Below are 19,171 nucleotides of genomic sequence, written 5' to 3'. Positions count from 1 at the left end.
CCTTTGGCTAACATACTGGACAGGATAAGGAATATTGCATTTTTGCAGTTCGCGATTTCATTGGAACCCAAACCATATTTATTGGGCGTAACCAACAATCAGATAGACAGGATGCAAAGTCAAAGGCTTTTGTGGACGGCATCCGTAGCCATGCAGGAACTCTCAGTCAAAGCATCCCCATTGACAGATGGCCATCCAGCCTCTGCTTAAAGACCTCCAGGGAAGGAGAATCCATTACACTCCAAGGGAATGTGTTCCTCTGTCAAATAGCCCTTACTGTCACAAAGTTCCTCCTAATGTTGAGCTGGAATATCTTTTCCTGCAGCTTGCATCCATTGTTCCATATCCTGTTCTCTGGAGCAGCAGAAAACAAGTTTGCTCCTTCCTCAATAAGGCATCCCTTCAAGTATTTAAACAGGGCTCTCATATCACCTCTTCTCTTCTCCAAACTAAACATCCCCAGTTCTCTAATTCATTCCTCATAAGGCTTCATGGTTTCCAGACCCTTCACCATTTTAATCACCCTCCTTTGGACATGCTCCAGTTTCTCAATGTCCTTCTTGAATTGTGGTGCCCAGAACTGGATACAATATTCCAGGTGGGGCCTGACCAGAGCAGAATAGAGTGGCACTATTACTTCCCTTGATCTAGAGACACTATACTTCTATTGATGCAGCCTAAAATGCATTGGCCTTGTTAGCAGCTGCATCACACTGTTGACTCATGTTCAACTTTTGTGGTCTACTAGGACTCCCAGATCCCTTTCACACGTAGTTTCATTCAGCCAGGTGTCCCCCACCCTATATCTGTGCTTTTTGTTTTTCCGCCCTAAGTACAGTACCTTACATTTCTCCCTGTTGAAGTTCATTTTGTTAGCTTTGGCCCAGCTTTCTAATCTATTGTCATTTTGAATCCTCTGAAGTATTAGCTGTTCCTCCTAATTTGGTGTCACCTGCATGCCTTCTACTCCATGATCATCCAAGCCATTGATAAAGATGTTGAATAGCCCTGGGACCCCACTGGACACCCCACTGGTCACTTCTCTCCAGGATGAAGAAGAGGAGCCTTTGGGTTCGGCCATATATATATATATATGTGTGTGTGTGTGTGTAACTTTTAATGGTTTTTATTTTGACACACACACAAAATTAAAAAAAAAATAATGAAACAATTTTAAGTGCTAAAACAGGTATACATTAAATATATAACTGTTTTAGCTCTTAAAAATCGTTTCATTGTTTTTTAAATTTTGTATTTATTAATATTCTTGTACTGTTTTTTAAATTGTATGGTTTTTATACTTGTTGTTCGCCGCCTTGAGCCCTTATGTTGGGAGAAAGGTGGGATATAAGATAATAATAATAATAATAATGATGATGATGATGATGATGATTTGTTGGAAGTGCTTTGATTGTGGGTTCCTGGTTGGCCCTGAGGGCGTTTCTTCCAGCTCTATCATTTTAATTTAAATACATCTGTGGAACAATAGACTGAAGTCTAGGAAAACTCATGCTGCCAACTTCTTTCTATAGTTAGGCTCCAAAACACACTGCAGAAAAACAATCCAATTTGAGGCCTCTTTAACAGCCCTGGATGAGTGCTGGCTGGGAATCCTGGGAACTGTAGTTGATTGTGGCACCAGAGCTCTCTCTGATGCCACAATCAGTGTCCCCCAAACACTACAGTTCCCAGAATTCCCTAAAACATTGATCCATGGCCTTAAAAGTGGGATTATTATTTATATTTTGGACATTAGTCTCAAAAGTGCTCTGTGTGTGTGTGTAGGAGTCTATATTTCCTAGCTCTATGCGTCCTTCGACGCGGCTGGATGACGTCACAAAGGGGCGCCTGTCAAGGGGGGGTATGGATTGTGTGAGGCCCCTGCGCATGCGCAGCTTAGTTTAACAGTGGCTTCCATCATTCGTGATGGCGGCGAGTGCGGAGGCCCCCCGGAAGCGCCGCTCCAAAGCGCCCTTCGTGCAGGCGGCCAAGCGGCCCCGGCTGGGCGGCCCTCGGCAGCTGGAGGCCGGCATGTGCGGGATCCTGATCACCTGCAACATGAACGAGAGGAAGTGCGTGGCCGAAGCCTACAGCCTCCTGGGCGAGTATGGAGAGCAGCTCTACGGACCGGAGCAGGTGGGCGCGCCTCCGTAAGGACTGCAGTGCAACGGCGCCCCTGGTGGCTGCCTCTGGGACTGCAGCCACATGGAGAAATAGCAACACTGCTTTCACCCTTTTTCTGGCTCATTCAAGGCTATGAAGCAATAATCCAGCTTGAGAGCACTTTAACTGCCCTGGCTCAGTGCTAGGGGATTCTGGGAACTGTAGTGTTTGGCAGACATTCAGCCTCCTCTAACAGTAAACTAGCATTCCCAGGATTCCCTAGCACTCAGTTCAAGCAGGAGGCTGAGAGAGTGTGACTTCTTGGACACCTGGGGTTCAAACCCTGGGTACCAAACGCGCTGCAGAAATAATCCGGTTTGAGACCGCCTTGGCTGCCCTTCCCAGAATCCCATAGCCCTGATTCATGGCAGTTACAGGTCCAAAATACATTGCAGGAACAACCCATTTGAGGCCGCCTTGGCTGCCATTCCCAGAATTTCATAGCCTTGATCCGTGGCAGACATTTTGAGACCGCCTTAACTGGCCTGGCTCAATGCTAGGGGATTCTGGGAACTGTAGTGTGTGTGAGACATTGAGCTTCCTCTGTCGGAGAACTCTGGTGCCACAGTATTACCATTCCCAGGATGCCCTAGCACTGAGCCAGGGCAGGTAAAGCCGTCTCAAACGGGACTATTTCTGCATTGTGTGTTGGACACAAGAGAGTAACTTCTCCAAGGCTTGCTTCTGCCTTCTAAGTAGGGTCCAATGGCTGTGCTGCCATTGAAGTCTTTAAGTCAGGACCCATCCTGATCTTGTTCTCTTCTGCAGTCCTAGTGTTATTCATGGCATGATAGACTTGGGCTATGGCTATGCAGATGACCATCAGATGGTTGATATCTCTCTGCCCTTGAGCCTGGCATAATATTGGTTTACATCCCAAGAGATAAAGTGGTTAAACCCAAACTCTGGCCTTTCAGGTGTTTTGGACTTCGGGTCCCAGAAGCCTCAACCATCTTGGCTAATGGTCTGGGAACCTAGGAGCTGAAGTCCAAAACACCTGGAAGGCCAGAGTTTGGGGATCACTGCTTGGAGGTTAAAGAGTAAGACAAACTGCTTTAACTAAAACGTGAATATGTGTGTGTGAAGTTCACAGATCAAGAGGAGAGCAGACTGTCAGGACATGAAGAGGAGGAAGAAGAGGAGGAGGAAGAGGAAGAGGATGATGCTGAAGCTGCGTTGAAAAAAGAAGTTGATCAGATCCGTACTTCGACGGAGCAGAAGCTGCGACGGTTCCAGTCGGTGGAGAGCGGTGCCAATAATGTGGTTTTTATTAGGACGCTGGGTGTAGGTATGGGAATATGGAATGGAAAGTAGCAACACAGTGATTAAAAGTCTAAGATATAAACATAAACACATTTAGCTGTGTTAGGCAAATCTAGAACTTTGGGATTTGGCTATATAGCAAATTAAACAGATAGTGTAGAGTAGTGTTCCCCTACATATATTTCAAACCAGGACTCCTCTTAACGCCAGCTAGCATTGTCTCTGTTCAGGAATGATGCGATTTGTAGGGTGGCACAGAGCATTGCAAGCAAGAGAATATGCTGAGTGTGTCTGTTTCTCTTTTCTATATTTCTTTCCCGAGCCGGAAAAGAGATTTCTACACATTGACACTTGCTTTTAGGCACGTAGGTTTTTAAAAGCCATCTTGCTATCCTCAGTAATGGTGAGCTGGGGACTGGTTTTTGTGGTTGTTGTTCTTTTGAGGTGTGCTGATATCTGTTGTATGAGGAGACTATGATGCAGTGAGTCATTGGTAAAGGCCAAACTATGTTTCTAAGAATTTGATCCCAGTTATGAATTAATGCTGCGTCCCCTAAGAGTAAGCCCCACTATACTCAGTAGGATGCAGACATGCTACATGATGACTTTTGCAAGTATCTCAATGACAGAGTTGCAGAGCAGTGATTTGTCTGTTCATGAGTTCAGAGACCCTTGAAGGAGAGTCCTGAAGAATGTTCCAAAAATAAATATCTTCCTAAACATTACTAGCTGTTACAAGTTAGAGGAGGCTATGAGAAAGAGCTTTGAGACATTCTCCCTTCCAAATCCATTCAGTCCTTGAGTTCACCTGGAGAGGTTCCTCCATATGTCTGTGAAACACACGCTTCCAACCTCAATCCCACAGTTGTTTGGAGAAGGCACCTAGTATGGTGGCACCTGCTACTTAGTGGCAGTTACTGATAACTAAGCATCTTCCAATTTTTATTTTTAACTGCAGAATGAAAACATAACTATTTTTGCAAGCTTTCCAAATTCATTCTGTCATATATTTTGCACTTTGGCATAAAGCAGACATTGTATATTAATCTTATGTGTTGTTTTATATTATATATGAATGTTTGGAATATTCAGATGTAAGGTGTCTATAAATTCTTACAGGGCAGCATATTGGGAAGGTTTGAGGAGAGTTTCCGCACCCTGTTAGCAATGCTGTTTCTTTGCCTGGAGGAAGGCATAATGGAAAATGTCTCTCCCGTTGTTTTATTCTTGCAGAACCTGAGAAGCTGGTGCATCACATCCTGAAGGACATGCATACCACTAAAAAGAAGAAAACCAGAGTCATCCTGCGCATGCTGCCTGTTTCTGGCACTTGCAAAGCCTTTGTGGAGGACATGAAACGCTATTCGGAGACCTTCTTTGAGCCTTGGTTTAAAAGTCCCCAGAAGGGCACTTTTCAGATTGTCTATAAGGCTCGAAACAACAGCCACCTCAGCAGAGTCAAAGTGATCAATGAACTAGCAGGTGGGCACTCTCTTCTTCATGGTGGGGGTGAGGGCATAAGAATTTAGGCTGGGATTTATTTGGTTCTTCTCTGGGTGATTAACAGTAGATTTGCAAAGATTCCTAACCAGGCTTCTGTAATGTGTTACCTACAGTACAGTGTGCTACCCACTGTAATGTGCTACCCACACTGCAACTTCCAGCATGCCCCACCAGCATACTCATTGGTATGATGGAATCTGGAGTCCAATGCGCAGTCCCTTCACATTTGTGGCTTTGACTTTTGCGGCTTTGATTATTCATGGATTTGATTTATAGGTTCTGTCTAAGAATCTCTAGGTCCTTCAGTGTGACTCTGCCAGAGCTTGACCATAGAGTCACACTGAAGTGCCTAGAGATTCCTAGCGAGCACCTTTCTCTACAAATTTGTAGGTCCTCCAGTGCAATTCTGTGGTCAGCGTCTACCAGATATTGGCCATAGAGTTGCAATGGAGAACCTAGAAATTCCTAGAGAGATGTTCTCTCAGGTAAAAAAAAAAAGAGTATTTTAGTTGCTACAACACACTGCTTCTCCATTTGTGGACAGAAGAGGTCCAGGAATTGTTGGACCCTAATTCTCATCAACCATAGGCATTGTAACCAGTGGGTGAAGGATGATGGGAGTTTCAGTGCAATATTATCTGGAGAGCTCCACATTCCCTATCAGAGCTTGATGGAAATGTCAGCAGGAGTGGTGATCTTTTAGTCCTCCAATTGTTTTGACTCCGGTTATCACCATTAGCTATGGTGACAGGCTTCTGGGAGATGAAGTCCAAAACTGATAGCAGGTGAACTGCTCCTCTCAAGGTTGATGAAATGGCTTTCTGCCCTCAACTACCCACCCCTTTTCTTTCTGTCCTTGCAGGAGTGGTGGGCCACCTCAATCCAGAGAACAAAGTTGACCTGAATAACCCTGAATTCACCATTGTAGTGGAAATCATCAAAAATATCTGCTGCTTGAGTGTGGTGAAGGACTATGTTCTTTTCAGGAAGTATAACCTCCAGGAGGTGGTGAAGAGCAGCAAAGTGGATTGTCAGGGGGATGCTCCAAAAGCATCTCCAGAAGGCAACTTGGAAGACGCCAAGCCAGCTGTGGAGGATGTGGAAAGCAAAGATAAGCCTGAAGACGAGGCAAAAGCCAATGACAAACATGAGGATTAGGACCATTAATTGAGTTGCTGAACAGAGACTGTGAAAGATGATTCATTGCTATCTCAGTGGTTTGGTTTTTGGTTTTTTTAAAGCATCTTTTGAAACTGTGTTTTGGTTTAGGTGTCAAAACCAGTCTAAGTCCCAGATGTTGTTGAACGCCTAGAATATCAGTCAACATGGCTAGTAGTAGATTCAGAAAGTTGTAGTCCAACAACAGCTAGGGACTGACAGGCTGGGAGCCACTGGTCTAAGCCAAACTGGGATGTTGCTGACAGGACTGTTCCTCAGACACAGTTGCTCCTTCCTCTTATGGACCTTCTGTTTTGATTTCTAACCCAAGGGGACTATGATTTGGTGTGACATCCAAATAATATAAATGGCGGTTCCCACAAAGCACAGTTGGTTTCCAACCAGAACTGAAAGCTATGGTATGAAATGGTGTGCTATGGGAAGGCAGCTGAGGCTTGTAAAGGTGGCCTTAAATACACCTCTAGCATCCACATCCCTACTTTTTCATGTTATCTGAACCCATCTGTAAATAAAATGCAGCAAAAGTTATCCAAATATTGTTCCACTGAAAACATAGATACTTGAGCGTGTGGTCAAAACTTCAATTTCTTTAGTTACATTGAGACTTAGGTCTACCTTTTTTGCTACCTTCTTTATAAGTACCTTTTGCTACTGGTGTTAGCATTAATATCCATTAATATTGCATAGTTGTTTACAGTCACATGTCAGCCCTTGTTGCCTCACTTGGTAATAGTTGCTGTTTAACTGTAGAAGGTACATACATTTCTTGACTCCAAACTCAAGCCAGTGTGAGTCTTACCAGTTTTGGCCAATCTTGCATTGGCATGGGAACTGATCTAAGCTCCAAATGTCTAAGCTGTTGCAAATTCAGAGACTCAAAACTAGGATCTGATGAAACAGATCCTAAACAAGAAGCAATTTAAAATGTGTATATGTGGAAGAGGTCTTTTTCTTGGATTGTTTTTTAATTTAAAATTTGCATATTAAAATATTTGCATATTTTATATTAAAAGTCCTCTTGAGAATATGATTTTGTATGGTGTTAATAGATTTTACAGCCGCTAAGCAACCTTTAACAGCTGCTGAAGTAATGAATTCACATGAGAGGGAAACAGATTGTAACACCTTTCCTTCTAAATTTGTGAAGTAGTTCTGGTTATCTTTAAGGACCAAATTGGAACCCAGTTCAAGAAAGCAACAAGTGGAGGGCCATGTGGTCCCATCCCTGCAATAGCAGAAAAGGTACAGAGTGAGAAGAAACTGGCTCTCGAAGTGCCAATGAATATTATATCAGCCAGCCATGCTATTCTCAGGAATGCTTTATTAAAGCAGTGGGGAAGCTTTGGCTATCCAGATGTTTAAGACTTCACTGCCTAGGAGCCCCAGCCAGCATGGCCAGTGGTAAGGGATTATGGGAACTGTAGTCTGAAAGTCAGGGGGAGGACAAAGGTACTCAACTGCTGTATTCCAGGCTCCCCATCCTAACCAACAGTCATGCCCAGTTCTCATTAGACTTTTTTACTGAGGAAAGTTCAAGATCAAGATTTCCCCCAAATATATATTATTATTATTATTTGTATTTCTGAAAAGTCTGGTGTTTCTATCAGATGGTGATACTTCCTCCTTGTAGTGAGACTTGTGCCATATTAACTACATAAGGAACAACATATATGAGAAGAACTGAGATCACTATGAACATATGTTATGCTGGCAGTTATTTATTCATCTCCATTTTATGAATGACGATGATAGTTGAGTGAATTGATGTTTGAAAAGCATGACAATGCAACTAGACTCCAATAGCCACATCAGCAAACATCATCACCATCCGCTCTTGAGAGTGTTGTGTTGTCAAACAACCATCAGTCTCTTGTTTTGCTTGTGAATGTCACTGGGCTTTCTCCCATTCTTTCCTTCTCAACTCTTTCCTTTGGATTTTTCCAGAAATTGTCTTGGGCAGGTCTTGAACAAACTCGATCTATATTGAGAGAGGAGAGGGGAAGAAAAGAAAGAGTATACCAGCCAATGTTTATTGAATGCTGTATTTATTCATTGTGAAGACACCCCGGGTTTGATCATGGACTGGCTGCCTAACAGCCAGGTTTGGACCCACATATATAGGCCTTGCATCCCTTTTCACATCCTCCCCTTTGAATCAGGCCATTTCTGAACACAGTGGAACGCTATGTGAATCCTTTCAGCATTTTACCTTCTTCATCTACATCTAACCCCTTATCAAACTATTGATGAATTACACAACTTAAAAGTAAATTAAAAGTTTCTTTCTTCTTAAGGTCACATAGCAAATACTGGAATCGTAGAATGACAGGGTTGGAAAGGACCACAAGGGCCCTGATCCAGTCCAATCCCCTGCCATGCAGGAACTCACAATCAAAGCACCCCCAACAGATGGCCATCCAGCCTCTAAAAACCTCCAAAGAAGAAGACTCCATCACACTCCAAAGGAGTATGTACCACTATCAAACAGCTCTTAGGGTCAAGAGGTTCCTCCTAATGTTGAGGTGGAATCTCTTTTCATGGAGCTTGCATCCATTGTTCTGAGTCCAGTTAATACCATGCTTAGCCAAACTGACTACTGTACTTGCCTTTCTGGGGTACTTGTATGGAGCCGTGGTTTTCTTGACGTGTTCTTGAAGTTCACGAATTAATTTGTCTTTATCATGGGACTCATAGGCAGGGGTCAGGATGATGAGAGCTTTCACAACCTACAACAAAAACCAACGAGGACAAGATGAATTGATAACCCTCCTCGGACTCCAAGGACTTTGGTCCTGGGTTCTCTCCACTGCCCTGAAAAGGTAATGTTTTTTGAAACAGGAAAAGCTAGCCATCCATACTGAAGTCCAAAACACACTTCAGAAACCATGCCCTGGATCAGTGCTAGGGAATTCTGGGAACTGTAATTTTGTATGACATTTAGCCTTCTCTGGGGCCACAATAAAACTTCATTTTATTGAGCCAGGACAGTTAATGTGGTCTCAAACTGGATTCTTTCTGCAGTGCGTTTTGGACGTGAGCTTCACGTCGACTTGGATTTCAGTTTGATGCCAATTGTTGCTGAACCATTTCACAACGGTCACACTGTCTTTTGCAACACTTAGAACAAAGTTAAAAATTAACAGCGTACAAAAGATAAGTAATTAATATTTTAAAAAATGAAAATTAAAAGTAGTTAAAAGATGCATAATTAAAACCAATAAATAAAAATTCATTACACACAGCCTGTTACATCTTTAAAAAGCCCCACGAAACCTACAAATTCTCAAAGACCTGCCAGAATAAAAAAGATCTTTATCTGGATGCAGAACGGAAGTAAGGAAGATGCCGACCTTAGCGTCTCTGAGAAGGGGATTGCAGATCTTGGGGGCAGTGACTGAGAAGTTAATATGAAACATGATTTAAAAAACAAAATAAAAAACCCCAGATACAAGTAAAAACATAATAGATTACAACAATATGACACAATTATCCTGACATGCATCATAGATGCTGTTGACTCTCTTACCTCTCCTCTAATAGGATCTGGGCTGCTGATCACAGCTGTTTCGGCTACTGCTGGGTGCTCTGACAAGGCATATTCCACTTCAAATGGCCCAATGCGATACCTAATAATAATAATACAAATGGGTGAGAATTTGTTTCAGTTGCGTTTTGATAAAAATTTGCCAAACTTCAGGAATCTTTTCATATTCAAGATGGAAATTCTTTTAATGTTAAGTCACATCCTGAATTCAAGCCATCACCATTCTCCCTGCAAATTACAGAGTCCATGCTCTTGGGCCCTGCAAGCCCTGGTTCCACCATATCACCGATCAGTAGTCATACAAAGTGGCAAGAAAACAAGCCTACCCAGAGGATAAGATGACATCGTCAGCTCTTGCGACAAAGCGGATGTAGCCATCTTCAGCCATTACCCCTCTGTCTCCAGTAATATAGAAGTCTCCACGTTCTGTGGAAGCGGTTTTCACGGGATCATACTAAAAACAACGAGACGGCATCCCATAAAGCCGGTCCATTCATGCATGCACATCCCTTGATTCCTGCAACATCAAGTGAGGCCTTGCATGTGCAAATGGCCCACCCCAGATAGAGGAAGGAAACATACCAGGGTTCCTCCTTACCAAATAGCCAGAGAAGAGCCCTAAAGGTCTTTTGGGTTTGATTCTAATGGCAATGTCTCCTTCTTCTCCAGGTGGTAGGTGCTTGCCATGTTCATCGATTATCTAGGAAGAAGGAAAACCAAATTCAAGCTGTTCCGTCTCTTTATCCGAAATATCAAACTATGGCCTGATGAAATTAAATCAGACTCAAAAGCAAAGTTGGAAATTGTGCTAGATGGTATTGGGCTGTATTTTTCATCCGCCTGAGCGAGCATAGCAAATGGTAAGGAATGCTGGGAGCTGCAGTCTACCAATTCTGGAAGGACACCCATTTCCAACTCTTGGTATATAGGTTATTCTGTTGAATGTTTCTCACATTATAAATGAGAGTGGACAACTAGAAAAGTGTGGCTTATGAGATGCATGCATATCTTCCCACTGTCCTGGTTTGGCAGAGACCATCCCAATTAATCTTCTATTCTTTTCATCTGCTTTTAAAATGTCCCTGTTTCTTTCTACTCCTCCTACTTTCATAGAATCATAGAGTTGGAAGAGACCGCAAGGGCCATCCAGTCCAACCCCATTCTGCCATGCAGGAACTCTCAGTCAAAGCATCCCCGACAGATGGCCATCCAGCCTCTGCTTAAAGACCTTCATTTTCATCTTCATTCAATTGCTACAAACTGAAAGCAACTGCAGAAGAGAGAGAAAAAACCTTGGAAAGTGTGAGGTTTTATTCCTGTATAAACCGATGTTATCTGACCACTTAGGTCCCAGTTTAAATCTGAAATGTTGGAGAGTATCTGCATCAATTCTCACTCTGGGCCCCAAGACCTAAAAACATTCAACTTCAAATTAAATGAAGCGGGATAAAAAAATCTAAAACAAGGAAAGCCATGCTCCGGGAAGCATAGTTCTTCTATAAAACAAAGCACATGGCCTCTGCATGCTTTGTTTGGTTTAGGACACTGTCAAAATACTGTGCTTTCTGGCCATTTCTTGGTTTGATTTTCTTCCTGTTTTGGCATTGCTGACATATGTTTGTGGCATGCCACGCAAGTTCGGGAGACAAACTGGTTCCCAGATCTAAGAAAGTGACCCATCCCTGCTCCATGTGGACTTACCTGGACATCGAAGGGCGGGAGGGGCTTTCCCATAAACCCAGGCTTAACTTCCATCTCTCTTGTGGTTCCACACACCAAAATCTGTAAAAAGAAATAATAATGCGGGTGGGGGGCATTCATTGAAACAAAACCAAACACATACACACACATGATAGCTGTCAGCTGGTTTTAAAACATCCTGGACAGAGAAACGGAAGTACTTCTTCACACAGCTGCACACAAGGAAACAGTGCAGTTGGGTACCACAAGATGCGGCGATGGGTACCAATTTGGGCAATTTTGAAAGAGGATTAGATAAATCCATAGAGGAGAAAGCTAGTCAAAGATGGGTATGCACTTTAACTATTTGGATTTCACCAGGAATCCAATGCCAATTTTGAAGTAGTAATATCCAGCCTTTTCTCCAAACTTGGGCCTCAAGGAAGCATAAAAGAGGAACTGATGCTCCTGGGGGCTTCCCTGAAAAGCAATTTAGCCTTGTTTTTTTAGTCAGGGGAGTGGGTCAAGTGTAACCTTTTAAAACCTAAATATAACTGTAATGAAATAAAATAGGATTAGAAAAGATGTATGACTGAACACAAACATACGGTCTCTGACTGCCCATAGCCTTCATAGATCTCCAGTCCTGTTTGAGCTTTCCATTGTTCCATTACTTCAGGGTTGATGGGTTCACCGCCACTCAGACAGGTCTTCAGACTCTTGAATTTGTATCTAGACAAATGGGTGAAAAGATGTTTAGCGGATGTTTGCAAAATGCAAAGTATACAACGACAGGGGCAGAGTTTAATTCTAGGTGCTTGGGATGGAAAAGAGGAGGAGAAACGAAGGCGCAAACCCAAGGAAAGGAATCTGGAGCAGGCTGCAAAAAGCCAAGAGGAAAACAGTAATTTTAGCCCAAAGATTTAGCAAATAAGGTTGTTATTGTTACTGGGCACGGCAGTCATACCTGCTAACATTGTGCTTCAGTAGCATGCGGAAAATCGTTGGCGTGCCACAGAAGGTCGTCACTGGATACTTGGAGAGACACTAAAGGGGAAAACACTCCTAATAGTCAATTGGTTGCTCAAGGCTTTGCATTTTAATTGTAAGCTTTGGTCAGGAACATTTTCCCTCCTGAAAGTTTCTGAGTTGGTTTCAAATGATTCTGAGAAATTGCTTTCCACTGTCTCCCTGAAACGGAGAGGTGAGTAGACATTTGGGAAGCACCACGGTTCAGTGAGTAGAGCATATACAACTTCTCCTAGACTGTTGTTTATTATTAATTCTGCTCTCTTGTTCATAGTGTCATGTTGCTTGGTCACACATGTGTCCCATTTTTGATTTGTGAAATGCTGGAGGGTCTGGAAATGGTCTTTCTGTGTGTAGTGTGCACTCACACATGGGGCATGGAATCTGGTGTACATAAATCGGAGCCTTTTAGGAGTTTGTCACACGAAGGAGATCAGGAGTTTATCCTGGGAAAATTGCGTAATTACGTGTAACGGTTTCACACAACCTCGCACAAAACCCGCCATTAAAGTGGTCACAAAAAAGCATCAATGTGCATCTTTTTACTTTTGGCATTTCAGCGACAATGCATTTCCACTTTATTTGCGCAATTGCGTGTGATAATCATTCGCACAATTACTCGCCATTTCTGCTTCATAAATGCTCTCCAAACTCTCTTTAATGTCGAAATCAGCCCCAGTGTGATAAACTCCTTAGTCAACATACCTTTCTACACAGTTGCACTTTGTTTTAACCTTGGATCCTGTTTAACCTTGCTGTAAGCTGTGTTGGGTCCCATGTCAAGAGAAAGACAGGCCACAAATTAAATATATAATACCTGCTTTGTACTTTACGAAGGAAACCATGCTGCTCTTACATTTAGAACCACTGTTGAGTCAAACTGCATCTTGCCGTGTGAAAAGACGCAAGCTCCTTGAGTCCATGTGCCATACAGACTGCCAAAGACAAACTTGACCCAGCCGGTATCAGAAACACCCCACATTGTGCTTGAGGGATTCAGATTCATCCAGCTCCTGTTCATAAGAAAGCAAACATCAATGCTGTTTGTTGTTGATATTTGCTGCCAGGTCAGCTCTGACTTATGGCCTACGGATGAGAGAATTTTCAAGAGGTCTGGTCACCAACAGCCCTACTCAGGTCTTGCACACTCAGGGCTGTGGGTTCTTTGAGTGAATGCTTTCCTCTTTTCCTACTGCCTTCCACTTTCCTACACTTAATCATCTTTTTGAATTAATCCTAGGACTTTATCGCACCACTAAAAAACCCGACTGACCTCTCCCAACTTTGTCCGCCTGGGACCCAGGCTGCAGCAGGGCTGTATTCGGCCAGCAGATTCGGCAGCAAAACCCAGGCAATAGAACCTGGCTGCATCCCAAATTAGACTTCAATTTGGGAGAGTTAAGAAGGGTTCTTTTTAGTGGTGCAATAAACTCCCTATTGTCTCATGATACGTCCAAAGTACAATAGCCTCAGTTCAGCCATTTTGGCCTCTTGTAGGTGTTCAAGCTTGAGTTGCTGTTTGTTGTTGTTGTTGTGTGCCTCTAAGTTATTTTTGACTTGTGGCTATCATAGGGTTTTCTTGGCGAGTTTCTTCAGAGAGTTTTGCCATTGCCATCCCCTGAGGCTGAGAGAGTGTGACTTGCCCAAGGTCACCCAGTGGGCTTCTATGCTTGAGCGGGGAATCAAACTCTGATCTCCAGAGTCGGTAGTCCAAGACTCAAATCATAACACTAGGCTGGCTGTAGGACCTGCTTATTTGAAATGAATGAATGAATGAATGAATGAATGGATGAATGAATGAAGCTTATTTGAAATGAAAGTTAACTTATGTGAGAACACCTAACTAAATATGACTGAGGCCTTTGGATTCTGAAACGTAAATAGCAATTGCTACAGGTGTGGGAGAATCCTAAATTGGATCAGAATTGAGGGTCTGAGAGATATGTTTATTAATTTTGTCATTGGAGATGCCCCTGCCCTTTGCATGTAATACTATAGTTATCTGCTTTACTATCTTCCAGGTTAAAATGCAGCAGTATATTGAATATGAGAAGACTTTGAAGATTGTCCAGAAATGTCAGGTCATGAAAATAGCTCTAAACCTGGGCACTTTACTAGTGCTTAAACTACTTCATTGCTCACAGTGGGGTTCTCCAATCCAAATATATATACAAAAATGAGAATATTCTCTCTCATCTCCGATGGAAGCCCTCCTGCTCCTTCTCCTGGATGAAGCCGTGGGCTTCTTTCCCAAAGCCTATACAGCAATAAGATCCCACATGATGATTATTTATATTTGCTGCCCCTGAAGGTTTAGAAATAGACATACCTGCCAGAAAAGCTCAATCCAATCCCCAAACTACTGCAAGAATGTTGAACCATTTTGGGATAACCTGTTGTGCCGCTAGTAAAAAAGATGCTCATTAGGTCTTGGCTCTTGGTTTTAACAGGCTGATGGTTGTCATGTGCAGCTCTTTAAAACAGAAAACAAGCAAATTAGGGTAAAATATGAAGAATCAGAACTAATAGTCTATGTTGAGTTTGCAAAGTTACTTAAAAAAATATAGTTCCTTTTATACTTTCAAGGTCACCAAGTAAAACTGTTTGTTACTTTTTTTTAATAAAAGTGACTCTCTAATTTCTATTTTCTCAAAAGTAACTCAAATAATTACTTTGTTGTTAGTTTGAAAAACACACGTCAGAAAGCCACGTGCCACACTCTCCACACAAACAGGATCCTATCCACTTCTCTCCAATCCAGCTGTCAAAAGCTAGAGCATCCTTTGGGCATAGAATCTGCCATGAGTGCCTATGTTAATCTTGGTGTGATCATTGATTAGTAATTGAGGGGTGGTGCAGACCCGCACTTTGTGCTGGCCTGTATGCGCAGTAAGCGCTGAGCGTCCACAGGCTCAAAGCCCTTACCGTGCCACCTGGGTGCCATCTTGGCGCGTGCCCATCTACACAGCGAGTGCTATGATGGCGCACATCGTGCGCAGCGCCTAAATGATGCTGCGCACAAAAGGCGTCATCATGGCACACAAGCACACCTGTGGCACCTCTTCTGGGAGATATCTTGTAACACCTTTGAGACTAACTGAAAGAAAGAAATTGGATTTAATAGATTTAAGTCTACTTCCTCAGATGCATTTAGACTGAGGTCTACGAAAGCCCGTGCTGCCAATTTCTTTCTTTCAGTTAGTCTCAAAGGTGCTACAAGATCTCTCTACATACTGATTTGGATTCTACCTCTTTTGTTTTCACTTGTAATCATAGAATCATAGACTGATTGACTGCTCATTGGGATAAGAGTTCATTGGTCCTGACACCAATTCATTCTTGCCCATACTGCCCCCAAAAGATATTAGGATTTTAGGGAATTGTCAAAAATGTCTGGGTTCTCCAGGGATGATCCTCCCTTTGCACATTATTGTTTATCTCCTTTCTGATCCTTCAGTGGATTTCTATAGATGATAAATGTACGTTTTTCTTTTTACCTTGCCCAAGCATGCAGAGTTATTACTCCCTTTCCTACGATTAGCTCATGTTGCTTTAGCCTCTTGCATTCTGCTGTTATAAATGTCAAATGTTCATGCACTTTTGTGATGCTTGATTCTTCAATTATATTCTTTTTTATAATATTTTTTGGGATCAGATCATGACATTTACACACATATAGATATCAACAATGGAAGAGACCGCAAGGGCCATCCAGTCTATCTCCCCTGCCATGCAGGAATACACAAAGATTGCTCGCCTTAGGAAACAGGAGAGTGGAAGATACTCACTCGACCAAGTTGTGGAAGTTCAACCATCCTTCTCTCCTTTTCCCTTTGGAGACCAGCACCCGGCTCTTCAGTGAAGGGCATTCAGTTGCTACAGAATCTACTAATGGAGCCAAGGTATCATTTGTAATGATGCATTTGGCCTTAGAGACTTGGAGCCTGTACAGTATGTCTTTAGCTGTCAGCTGGATTGTTGCTGGAATATAGACAATGCCTAGGAAGAAAAGGAAGCATGATTTGAACAATCAAAGAAAACAGGGAGCAGAGGAAACATCTATCCTCCCTTCTCGCATACAGGATTGTAACCCCTGCAGGGCTCCAAATAAATCTTCTGTCCAAGAGGTTGGTTTTGTCTTGTTCGTTAGCATCAGTTGGCTCTTACTGACCTGCCCTCAGACAGCCCACAGTGACCATCCACCATTCTGGTATCCTTGGGAGAATCACGAGGAGTCTCTCTCCTTTCTGCAGATTGCATCCCTCCGAGAGAGCGTTCGCCACTTTCCTGGAGTGGAATCCCAGCTCCTCAAAACTCCACCGCACCTCTTCTCCCGTCTCATCTACCCACCAGAGAGCTGGGTTGGAAGGTCTTTTTCCATCCTGTCAGAGACAATATATTATCTCATTTAATTAATCTGTTTTAATAAGTTTCTAAGTCACAATATAGGTAAAGGTGAAGGTAGTCCCTTGACATGAATGTCTAGTCATAACTGACTGTAGGGGGTGGTGCTCATCTCCATTACTACGTTACGTTATCAGCATTGTTAGAGGACTGCTCTGATGGTCAAGTGACCAGCATGACTGCACTGAAGTGGTACCTGCTTATCTACTTGCATTTGCATGCTTTGGAACTGCTAGGCTGGCACAAGCTGGGACTAATGACAGGAGCCCATTTAATCAATGTGTTTTAACAGTTTCTAAAACATAATATGCAATATATTATACCATTTAATGACCATATATACTCGACTATAAGTCAAGGAATCTGTGCCTCAAAATTGCCCCTAAAATCTTGGGTAGACTCATAGAAGGGTCAGTACATCAGTAGTGCTTAGAAGGGTCCTCAAGCAAGCAAACCTGATGCCCCAATCTCCATTGAACACCAATTCCTTCCCCTTTCAGTCCGTTTTGCAAGCCTTTGCTTCCTATTGGAAAAACTCCCCATTTAAATCCACTTGCTTCTCTCTTTGCTCTGTTTTGCAAGACCTGGCTTCCCATGGAAAAACCTTTCCATTTAAATCCACTTGTTTCTCTCTCTGGTCCCCTTTGCAAGATCTGGCTTCCTATGGAAACAAGTGTCCATTTAAATGCAATTATTTCCTTTCTCAATCCGATGTTAAAACCTCTCCTCCAGCACCTGGGAATCGGTTGGGAGAGATCCAGAGAAGGAGAAGGAGGGACAGAAGTGGTATTTCCCCCTTTCCATCCTTCCTTATAGCCCCCTAAGTTTCACCCCGGACTTATACATGAGGTCGACCTATATGCAAGTATATACAGTAATGTGTTTTAAAAGCTTCTAAAAGTTTCTTGTGGCTAGAATCCTGTTGGTGATACATGATGCTGAAACCCCAGTTACACCAGAGCGTATCTTTGGGAGCATTACAGAAGGAAGTGTACAATATTATTGCCCTAGTTGTGCAACAGCAACCAGGAGGCTCTATAGGGCAGCTTCACCTTTCCCAACTTTTTTTGTTGCAATTTGTTTATGTTGGTGTGTTAATTTTTTTAAATATTAAAAAGAAAGCAAGCTTATGCTACAATTTATTTCGCACACTTAATCTCAAAGGTGCCACAAGACCCCTTTGCATACCGATGTATCAGGCTAACATAGCTATGTCTCGGAACAACAGTCAATCTGTTTCTGATTTATCAATATAAGATGGCACCATAGTTAAAGAATATTGTACTGTTCAGGAGAGAGAGAGTGCCATACCTTCTCCTTTTGGCTCCATTTATCCAGGACATCCTTTGCAAAATTGAAATGCTCAGGAACATTTTTGTATATATCCTCAAGTTCTGAGAAATCCATAAATGGCAATCCGCTGCTGGCTTGGCTTTTGATGGGATACGGCCATTTGGGGGCACTGGCGGACTTTAAAACGGGTGGGAGTTTAGAGAGAAGCTTCATTGCAAAGTGCTTTCAGCTGCAGAAAGAGCAAAATTATAATTCTAATTAAACAACCAACAAACTCAGATATCATTACCAGCATATCAAGAATGAATTAATACAGCTGATGCTGACTGCAAAACCACAACTAGAAATCCAGTAAAAACAAATATTTAGTCCACATCCATTGAGCTTCTTAGAAGTAGAAACTCAGACCCCAGAGTAATATCCTTGCACTAAGAATAGGGAACTACTTTTATGTAACGACGACCCTGATGTGTGGGCCGCATCCATTGTGTGCGCAGGTAGGAGACTTTCCTTTACAGTCTTGGATTCTGAGTTAGTCATATTTTTGGAGATCAATGACACTTTATTTAGTTATGACAAATTACTTAGAGCCATTAATGATGACCACTGGTACGTTAAATCCATTGCGTCCAATGGGCCTATTACCAGGATCTAACCTATAGACTCAAATGTAATGAAGCTAACTGCTTATGTGACCTATAAAAGCTGAATATGGTGTATGTATACACCTGGATGTTATGAATGAGAAGAAATGAATTTGACTTTTCTCCCATTCTCTAGAGACTGAATTCTTTCTTTCTTTCTTTCTTTCTTTCTTTCTTTCTTTCTTTCTTTTCTTCTTCTTCTTATTATTATTATCATTATCATTATCATTATCATTATCATTATTGCTTGTGGAGGGACCGGTGCATCATGTGCTCATATGATCCTTCCAAAGACAACTAGAAAGTTTAAAGGAATTAAAATTGACTCCCGCTATCTACTTTTCAGTGCAATGTTCTTTTAAAGCAGTTAATGTCAGGACTGAAGTTATACAATGCCAAATCTAGAAGGTGCTTGGGATCTATCTAGCTTTATTAATCCCACTGGCCAGTTAATTTACATGGCGCCAGT

At 42.4% G+C, this 19,171-nt stretch overlaps 2 protein-coding genes across 2 annotated transcripts; one reads left to right on the top strand and one right to left on the bottom strand.

Annotated features, from left to right (window-relative positions):
• The first annotated feature begins 1,892 nt into the window (after positions 1–1,892).
• LOC149306364 (THUMP domain-containing protein 1-like) lies at positions 1,893–7,133 on the top strand. The gene is made up of 4 exons (XM_089540689.1): positions 1,893–2,136; positions 3,250–3,451; positions 4,660–4,908; positions 5,792–7,133. The coding sequence occupies exons 1-4, from the start codon at positions 1,927–1,929 to the stop codon at positions 6,085–6,087; spliced, it is 957 nt and encodes a 318-aa protein (XP_089396815.1). The 5' UTR covers positions 1,893–1,926; the 3' UTR covers positions 6,088–7,133.
• An 863-nt stretch (positions 7,134–7,996) lies between these two features.
• Positions 7,997–18,271, bottom strand: LOC149306363 (acyl-coenzyme A synthetase ACSM3, mitochondrial-like). Its single transcript, XM_089539552.1, has 13 exons — positions 18,077–18,271; positions 16,533–16,743; positions 16,150–16,360; positions 14,691–14,834; positions 13,218–13,374; positions 12,300–12,379; positions 11,941–12,064; positions 11,354–11,434; positions 10,251–10,352; positions 9,979–10,106; positions 9,635–9,734; positions 8,715–8,834; positions 7,997–8,086 (listed from the first exon to the last, which is right to left on the bottom strand). Exons 1-13 carry the CDS (start codon positions 18,269–18,271, stop codon positions 7,997–7,999), a joined length of 1,743 nt encoding a protein of 580 aa, XP_089395678.1.
• Positions 18,272–19,171: the final 900 nt, after the last annotated feature.

Source organism: Sceloporus occidentalis, unplaced genomic scaffold (genome assembly GCF_023333645.1).
Source record: "Sceloporus occidentalis isolate IW3139 unplaced genomic scaffold, rSceOcc1.0.p SCAF_10, whole genome shotgun sequence".
NCBI classification, from domain to species: Eukaryota; Metazoa; Chordata; class Lepidosauria; order Squamata; family Phrynosomatidae; genus Sceloporus; species Sceloporus occidentalis.
The sequence above is the reverse complement of the archived record's forward strand: the minus strand, read 5'-3'. Positions and strand labels throughout refer to the sequence as shown.